The sequence below is a fragment of the Habropoda laboriosa genome, unplaced genomic scaffold (assembly GCF_001263275.1).
Source record: "Habropoda laboriosa isolate 0110345459 unplaced genomic scaffold, ASM126327v1 scaffold1074, whole genome shotgun sequence".
Classification (NCBI taxonomy): Eukaryota; Metazoa; Arthropoda; class Insecta; order Hymenoptera; family Apidae; genus Habropoda; species Habropoda laboriosa.
The window spans coordinates 60,569-70,428 of record NW_017101207.1 but is presented as its reverse complement, the minus strand read 5'-3'; the positions used below and the strand labels follow the sequence as shown (position 1 = coordinate 70,428).

General features: G+C 36.9%; 1 protein-coding gene across 1 annotated transcript; it reads right to left on the bottom strand.

Annotated features, from left to right (window-relative positions):
- Positions 1-838: 838 nt before the first annotated feature.
- Positions 839-9,433, bottom strand: LOC108578085 (connectin-like). Its single transcript, XM_017941341.1, has 2 exons — positions 8,889-9,433; positions 839-1,340 (listed from the first exon to the last, which is right to left on the bottom strand). The coding sequence occupies exons 1-2, from the start codon at positions 9,431-9,433 to the stop codon at positions 839-841; spliced, it is 1,047 nt and encodes a 348-aa protein (XP_017796830.1).
- Positions 9,434-9,860: the final 427 nt, after the last annotated feature.

Sequence of the window (9,860 nt, the reverse complement as noted above, 5' to 3'; positions counted from 1 at the left end):
TTAACAAGTGAAATTAAAGATTTCGAGGCGTGATACCATCTTCTCTCGAGCAATTACCGGCTGTGTAATTCGAGGGAGGAGATTTCAGATATTCGCAGAGTTATCCCCCTTAACGACGCCGATTATGGGATCGTTAGAAAATTATCTATTAAGCGACAACGGAAAAGAAAGTTCTTTCCTTCATTTCCCTGATACGACTTACGAGACTTAATCTTCTTGTTGGAGTAAGTCGAAATCAGAAAGCTCATTGTTGTCCTCTGGATCGTGGAGTTAGCGCAACTAATTTATCGAGACATGCAAGGACCAATTTTGGGATGTGTTCTTCCACTACTTTTCATTTTTCTCCAAGATATATATCTTTAATTATATTAGCCGTAGAATGCTGAAGAGAGGGAAAGAATTTAGTTTTAGGCTTCAGTTATTTTCCAATGAAATAATTCGTGCAGACTGCCATAATTTCTCTTTGTGTCTCAGAAAGTGACCGTAGACACTGATTTTTAGAACTGAAATGAAATTGAGCCTTCTTAAATTTTGAAATTAAACCTACAAACTACTTGAGCTTCCAAAAACGTGTATGACCTAATAAAGTATTTAAATTCACAAGAAGACATAAGTAAGAGTTTCTGAGAAGTTCGTACAATCACAAGAAAAATATTAAAAAATTACCAACTGAAAATTCGACAATTTTCATACTTAACCTAAAAAACATTTTCCCAAAAGCTCGCAACTTATCGTGAATCTTCAATTCCACAAAATCCCCGAAGAATATAAAAAAAGTTCCTCTGACACACATCCCAAAAGTAGCCGAATCCTCTCTAAGAAATGGAAATGGAAAACTTCACTCACCAAGCAGGTAGAAGTAGCTGGTATTGTTGTACAAATTTGTGACGATAGGCTTGATGTTATCGAAAGTCATCGTTTTCAGCAAATTGTCCCTGAGGTCGAGCATATAGATGCCCGGTGCACCGGCGAGGAAATCCGGCTCCAACGTGACCAGCTCGTTCTCACTGAGTTTCAGTTTCCTCAGATTCCTCATTCCGTCCAACGCCTTCTCCGAGATATACTCGATCTCGTTCTGATCGAGCTCCAGCTCTCTCAACGATGGCATCTCGATGAACGTGCGATCGCCGATCATTGCGATCAGATTGTTGCGCAAGTTCAGCCTTTCCAGGTTCCTCAGACCATGGAAACTGTCCGCGGTGATCACCTTGATCTCGTTGTCGAACAGCTCGAGCTCCTCGAGCGAGGTGAGGTGCTTGAACGCCTTGTCGTGCAGCGTGCTGATGTTGTTCTCATTCAGGTGGAGAACCTTCAGCGAGGGCAGATTGATGAACGTGTCCCTGGAAATTGAATGGATCGAGTTCAGCCGACGTGTTCGACTATGACAGAGAGCAAGAGAGAGTGGAGGGACGAGGAAGAAAATTGGGGATGAGGGGGCTTTATGACCGCGTTAATCGCGCCTGGCAAGTCGAACTATGTATGCACTTGCAACGGGGAATTGAATTGATGTTCGAGTTTGAAGCCCCGTGCCGCGGCTTCCTTTCTAAACGGTGTTTTGTTTCTTCGCGTGGGATGAGTTGGTGGATTTGATGGCTGTTCCTTGCTGCTGCGACGGCTGTCAGAGCCACCGCGGAGAGTGATTCGAGCGGTTTCTTCGGAGTAATTTGGAAATACAAGGGAGAAGCCGCGCGACAGGTTTATCGATTGGGTTAATTGTTGAAATAGAAGTTGTAACAGCTAGAAGATGAGACGCTCGAATGTAGAGATAATTGTAGAACGTTTGGAAACACTAGATGGAAAGTACGTGAAATGGTAGCAATTCCATTCCTGAGAGTTGGACTGACTCAAGTTCTGTATTGCAATTTTACAGCAGAGCAAACAAACATCAGCGGTCGTGCATAAGACAGTGTTGTACTTGAAGCAGTTCTAACAATTAAATCATTTTTATTTAGTGTAGCGTATATAGCTTCCTGTGGCTCTAACGAAGTAAAGGAAGTACAGTAAGATGGAATAATTCAATTTTGAAAAACAAGTGGAGTTAGGTTAACCGGCTCTGAGGTAGAGAATTATTGTAGCGAAACTATAATTTCGATGACTATAGTTGTTGAATTCGTCTGAGTGTGAAATGTCTTTAGGTATTTTGAAAAATATACAGTTCCGTTTAAAAAAATAATGATACGATCTTGAAATGTTCTCGACATTTGCACGTACAAGAAATTCAATTACACCAAAAAAGAATGTCCTCTAAAATACGTAAGTTTTCCATAGCAACAGTTTTTCATATCACCAATATTTTTGATAATATTCAATTGATAATTCACTTTACATGCCTCACCCTGTATATGTACTTACTTGTCATGCTACGAGATTTCAGGCTGAATATTTTCTCTTTGCTTTACATTCAGTATGTGTCCTGATACTTACGAACGGGAATGTACTATATTTTCAATTTTTATCAATCAATATCAATATCAATATTTATCAGTTTTCTTAAGAAATAATTGTATTATTATATCATTAATACGCTCTTTATCTGAATTTGCTAGGTGTCCGGATACTTATGGACGAGAGTGTATATCTACAAGATAGACCAACAAATACGAACGAACTTGAATACTTACACGATATAAAGAACATAAATGTGAAAAATTGCTTCTTTGTTAAATATTTGAAGGAAAAACTCTTTCAGAAATTGGCAGAGGCAGCACGTTTCAAGGAACACTAGACGACTGGCTTTAGAACTGAAACTGAAGAACTTTCTTATTAAGTTGTACTCTTAATCAAGAAAATTGAGCGTGAAGAAAGAAAAATGTACCGAGGCTGCTATTGGCCTCTTATCTTTCCCGGAAGAGCAGTAAAGTCGCAGATACTTCGCGCGCCAGTACATGAAACGCGATCTTTATCGTTAAGTATCTCGTAAACTATTGTGTAGCAGGCCGGTTGAATATAGGCCAAACGTTTCTCGATTCTTTACCAACGCATAAAGTTCCAACAAAATTGGCGTATAAATTTTTCACCGTGGCCTTATGAAAATACAGTTTCACCGTAATTTTCAGTGTTGTTACTTCGTTTCAGTATGAGAACGACAATTTGCAAATCACATCGGAAGTATCCTGTTCGAAGTTAAAATAAAACAGATATGTATCTGCAGAGAAAATATTTTAGATGATATATTTGGTGAATAGATCTAGGAACACTTTTTTTTCTACGTCATCAACTAGATGGTTCTCTTATTTGATGAGACTGATAGATAAGAGGAGGTCCAAGGAACGGCTAAATTTACCCTGAGGTCTTTATCTTTAGGGGTGTGATTCCCTACGAGTGTTCCCAAGGGAGCTGACACGAGTAACTAATAATACAGTCTTTCCCAAGCAAGCTGAAATAGCTCCAGTAGTATATAAAAAGGAACATAGTAAATAGGAGAAATTTTAAATAATCATTGTAACATATTTCTTTGAATTAATTCGTATAAAATTAAAATGTGCAAGGTATTCGGTAAGGAGTTCAAAAAACTTCACCCACGTGTTAAGCAGGTGATTCTGGACAAAAAATGTCACATGCACTATAGGTCTGTTTCCTTTCGTTAGTCAATTATATTGAAAATAATATATTAAGCATACCTGCAGTGAAACAATAATTCCAACGTATTTGCGTAAATCTAGTTTTGATGTATAGATTATGTAATTTGCAGATAACGCGCAGAACCCATTTCTCTCAAACTTTTGAAGACATTTTGGAGAGTAGAGTGGTAAGGAACTGTGCGATTAGGATACTGTTGCTGATACTCAGCTACCCGAGCTCTACTATTAACGCTGCAGAAACCTTATATGAATATTATATCGGTATTTTCTGCATTTGAAAAAAGACGAGGCATCGTGCACACTGTCAAACTAACGAAATTAAGTCTGACAAGTATACTGAATGCCATGCACAAGCTTTGTCTTCATCATTGGAAACCACCTATCTCCGCTGTTGAGGCTAGCATAAACAATACTTATCTCGGTAACGAAAGGAATGCGACCCATAGTGTACATGACATTTTTTGTCCAGGATAACCTGCTAAACATATGTGCAAAATTTGTGCAGCTAAATCTTAAATAAAAAAAGAATTAACTTTTCAATATATTCTTACAAATTTCTTAAAATCCTATTTAAAGAATCGGCCCATTTTTTTCTTGTATCGAAGAACATATAGTATCAAAATTAATATAGCACCGTTATTCTTCAGTATTTTTCAACAAAATTTAACAAAGTGTTAAATGTGACTATAACCAAAAATCTTCCGAGCAAGAAAGAATTAAAAAAAGAAAACAGTACGTTCAATACATAGTGACTTCCCAGGAAATAAAATCCGAAAGACAAGTGTACTGTTAGAGATCTCAAACTATACATCCTTTCACACAATAAGCAAGTACATCGTCCTAACAGGCATAAAACGCTTTCACCTATCTAAAGATTCCGGATTAATCAAGCTAAGTGCCCAAGAACACTCTGGAAACACCCCATAACAATTAACGCAGCCCCTCGACCAATCGGGACATCGAATTCCTCCCCGATACGCTTCAACCCCTTCGTGATTTCTTTGAAAGAGCGTACCGTACACGGTACGCGTCAATTTTCTCCATGAACGAAGCGTCGCGAGCTTTTGTCGTCTATTCGCGACGTTTACCCTAAGCGGAGACGCGCATTTAGGCGAAAGCCAAGCGATTCAGATTCCTCTCGGCCGTATTGTCCGCGTTTCTATCGCGTGACTGGATTCATATCGACCGTCAACGATCTCCCCGTTTATTTATAGTGTTGCAGGGAGCGACGCGATGCGAATGATTGCAAACGAGCGACACCCTCCTGCCCGTGGCGATAAGGAGCTGCCAGCCGCGACTTTCCACGCCTGATAATGCGTTGCGTATGCACCCTGAGCCGGCTTGCACGCCAGATACGGTACAACGATGAATGCAGAGGCTGTTGATATCGCTTTGCTCGCCTTCTGAATTCGTCGTTTTATTTGGAACACTTGGAATTTTCAGGACGAGGAATTTTTTAGGGATGGAATTTGGGAATAATAATGTTTTGAGAATATTCTGATTTTGCTAATGTTAAAATATTTTCAAAAAATTTTTAAGGGATGGAATTTGAGAATGTACGGTTTTCCTGTGAAATAGTTCTAGTTTAATTTTATCTTGGAATTTTCGGGACGAGGAATTTTTTAGGGATGGAATTTGGGAATAATAATGTTTTGAGAATATTCTGATTTTCTAACGTCAAAACATTTTTGAAGAATTTTTCGTGAAGGTAATTGGAGAATGTACGATTTTTCTCTGTGATGTATTTCCTTTGTGAAGAAATATTTGATACATATTCTGATTTTCAGATGCCAAAATATCAAACGTGTAGAAAATATTAACTGGTATTTTTTTTGCAGTAACAAGTTGAATGATTTGCGAATACAAAGGTGAAAGTGGGAATTTGATTCGAATTATAAGAGTACATTGTTCTGCTTTACTTAGAAATTAATTAAACAAGAATGTATAATGGGAAAATTGCGACAGCAATGAAGATGTGGTTGGTTTTTAAAAACTTCATAACGAGAATTTCAGTGATTCTTGAGAGTGTATTTTAGCTTTGTACTTTATTTGAAGGGGAGACAGAATAATGGGAAAAATTTTATTCTGTCTTGATTTTGCGATGATTGTTATAATAGAGACCAAAGTGTTTCATTTTATTATGCTCTTTCAATGCAATTTTGTTTCCATCTCAAATATAATTCTAATTATTTCTACCTTCGTAAAAATTATAACGTTGAAATATTTATTACTGCAATCTTTCCATTAGAATTTCAAACTACTCTTAATAAATCAACAGATCTGTTTAAAAAGAAACCTACTTTACGTTGCCCTCGTATCAACCGTTTCCAAGTTCCATTAATTTTGTCGGAAAGCTAGATTCAGACATTATAATTTAATTATTTATTAAACATAAGTTCCCTCTGTTCGTGTAAACGTGGCAGGTACGCACGAACGAAACCGATTAACCAGTTAACCGTGTTTCATCGATTAACTCTTAATTGCCAGTTACACTTTATAAACTTCGACCGCTTTTATCGGGCAAATGGTAATTGAGCAATTCGTGGAGAACGTATTATAATAGTTTTCGCTATTAATTTGTAAATGTCATTACGTACAGCTCGAAATTTAATTGAAAAGCAAGAGGAGAGCTCCGATATAATTTTCAATTTGCGGAGAATCGACGAAATTATTAGAGAGGAAGGGAACGAAGCGTGTAAGTAGAATAGAGTTACCTTTAATCAGACACAACTTACACCATCCAATATAAGTAACATACTACTTTCACGTGTTTGGTTGGTGCATATGAAACGTCGGTTTTTGAAATTAAACTTCAGATGAACTATGTTTCTTCAAAAAATAATGTATTTAATCAAAATAATTTCGATTAACCAGTTTCGTTGTTCCAAATTTATAAAAATATCAGTCTTTGAATGAAAAAATTCTGTAAATGCTACTTTTACAGTGTCTTCATTTGGGAATAATTTATTTATTAAAAAAACTATTCCGGTTTTTAAAGAAATGTTAGTCTGTTGGGGAAAAATCGAGTGAATAGGGCAGTTTTGTGGGAAAATTTCATTTTATTTACAGTGGATTGTTTTCAATAATTTTTTTTTTTTCTAAATTATACTAATTTGCCTTAATTGTAGCTTGATCAGCTTGAAAATATTTTTGAAAAATATTTATAACGTATAAAAGATATTACGTATATCAAAACGATACGTATAAAGGATATTAATGTACAGAAATATAGAAACTGCAAAATATGCATTTTCAAGCTTTCATTTCGTGATCTTTGAAGCCATAATAATTATTTCACATTCCATCTATTAAAAATAAATGTTTGATTTAATTACTTCTGATGAAAATTTCCTCTGCAATTTTAATTACAAGTGTTGAGGGGTTATATTAAATAAATGACTCGTGTGGAGTAAGGTAGGTAAATAATTATATTTTAGACGATGTTCACAAGACAGGCGCACAATTAGAACTGCCTACAAAACGTGGTGACAGTGTGCACATTTATACCTGGGGTGTTCGCAGGCATCCCCAAACCACATTTAGCGGACGTGTCATGAACGTACCGTGAAGAAGAACTCGCTTCTTCCAATATTTCAGGATGTCGATTTTTCCACGCAGTACACATAAAACATTTTGCTTCAACAACAAGTAACAAGAACCGTCAGATATGTTTACTAATTAAAACTTCGTTAAATTAAAATGTATTTTCAACCCTTTCTTTTGAAAAATAACGACATCTAACCCAATTACGTCGATCTACAAATACCTCGACAAAACTGTAATAATTACTGGAGCTAATAAACCGTCAAAATTTCCTCTATCCGCCAATAATCGAAGATTTAATTCAACCAATTTCCGCCAAAGTTAGCGCATTATTGCATACCATAAAAAGCCAACTGAAACTCACACCTTCGATTCACCTAATCAACGATAGATTATTAACGCATTATGCATAAATTTTGGTCAATTATAACCGTGTGATGCATAGATTATGCCGCTAATCACGAGATTGATTATTAACAGGGCCAAACCAGTCGCGTTATCCGGATTTCAAGTGCTTTGAACGCGCGAAAAGTCGATACGATTTGTCGGAGAAGCTCACTGATTCAACGGGACGCGTGAATTCCCAGTGCATCGCGAAATTCCACGGCAATTTGTACGGCTGGCATGGCGGCTCGTAAAACGCCCCTCAACCAAGAGGTTTTCAGTTTACTCCGGGACTCTGACTTCGTAATAGAGCGTAATTGAACGAATCAGTGGGAATTATGAAGGGTGACGGTGGTAAAGGAGCCTCTTATCTCTCGAACACCGTCAAATGAACGTTTATGGGTCTCGAAGTGAATTCCAAACCGTATGGTAAATTCAGCGGAATCATCGCTAGATGGTTTCTTTGCGAGGTAATTTTTCTTCGATCGCAATTAAAATGGGAAATTGTATTTGTTATCGTTCGAGGATGGTGATTAGGGCGAAATTCACTGGTGTCTAGGATGTAAGGATAGGTAGAGCAATGTTGCAGATGGAATGAATATTCGTCCGCGAATGCATATCGCGAGTAGTGAATCATGGAACGCAGATTGAGCCACGAGGGTAGATTGATGTGTCAAGAAGGGTATATATGGTAATAAATTGAAAATGAGGGATTCTGAGTGTAAATAGAAGTATGAATAGAGAGCTGAGTAGAAACGAACAAAAGTAGATGGAGCGAGTTCCTTCATTTTCATACTCATTTCAGTGTAAGAGGTAAAAGGAAGAAAGCAACTGATTACTGTGTGATTAATTTTCATCGTTTTTATGGAACGTTTCAGGTGTTGGCAATTTCGCAAAATATTATGAACAAATAATTCTAATTTCACAAAGAAGAATGAAAATCATGTCAAATTCACGTTACATTTCCAATCTTTTATTTTTATACAAAATTTATTTGTTTCTAGTAATAATTGAAATAAAATTCAATTTCTGTTTCAATTTATTCCTTCTAATTCTCTATAAAATTCAACAATCACATCAAAATTCACATTATATTTCCAATCTTTCATTTTTATACAAAATTTATTTGTTTCCAAAGATAATAATTAAAAAAAAAATTCAATTTCGGTTTCAATTTACTCGTTCGAATTCTCTATAAAATTTAAAAGTTATATCAAATATTGCATTTTTATTCTTTCATTTTTATACAAAATTTATTTATTTCCACAGGTGATAATTAAAAAAAAAATCAATTTCTGCTTCAATTCATTCTTCCCAATCCTCTATCGAATCACCAACATCAAAAAGTATCCAAACGAAAAAAAGGTAAAAAAATCCTACCTGTTAATCTCAGTGATCCTGTTCTCGTTCAAGTAGATCGCGGTCAAGTTCTTCATGTTCTCGAATGCGTGCGCTCTCAGCGTGGAGATAGAGTTCCTGCTCAGATCGATCTCCGTCATGGTGGTCAGGTTGGAGAACGCGTACTTGGGCAGTTCGTTGATGCTCGCGTCGTGGAACGTGATCTTCTGCAGGTTCTTCAATTGCCTGAGCAACGGAACAGGTATATACTCTAATCCATTCGGTGTTCTGACCACGAACTTCAGTTTCTGCAGATACAACTGAGAGGTGAAGTAGTTCCAAATCGGATCGTTGCTACCAAATGGATTCAACACCAAACAAGTGGAGTCCGTGGCGTTTCTTATGGTCTTATTGTCACAGTAACAGTACAAGGGATCCTGTTTCTGTTCCATATCGCAGATGTTCACCTCTTTCGTCTCTTTCGCGATCTTTTTCTTCCCTCGAGACTTCGTCGAGGCTGACAGACTCGACGAGATCGTCGAAGTGAGCAAGAGAAGCTGAAGGAATATCCAGGATAATTGCCTCATGGTGATCGTTATTTGGACCTGCAAGCAGAGGACAGTTTGCTCGTTAGAAAATTTCGTTTGTCGCTGGAAATGTTAAGCCAAGGCACGCTGTGGTGATTTCACGTGTAAAGAATAAAATTTATTCGCTCGAAGCTTCATTTTCGAGAGAATCGAGTTTGAATATCTATCGAATAAGCGTGCACTTGACTATCTCTGGGCTTCATGTTTGTATTATACATTGTATTATACAAGCACGCATGATACATTTATTAACGATTTTATTGCTTTACGTGTACATTACTGAATGAACTGTTGAAAGTGACGTTTTCGTCGCAGACACAGTGTTTTGCCACGGTGTTATGACATTTTAATTTGTTTGTGTTTGACGTTCGAAAGCCTGAGGTAATTCTTCCTTTGAGCTGCAGACGGTTTAGAGTATTTTTTTGTG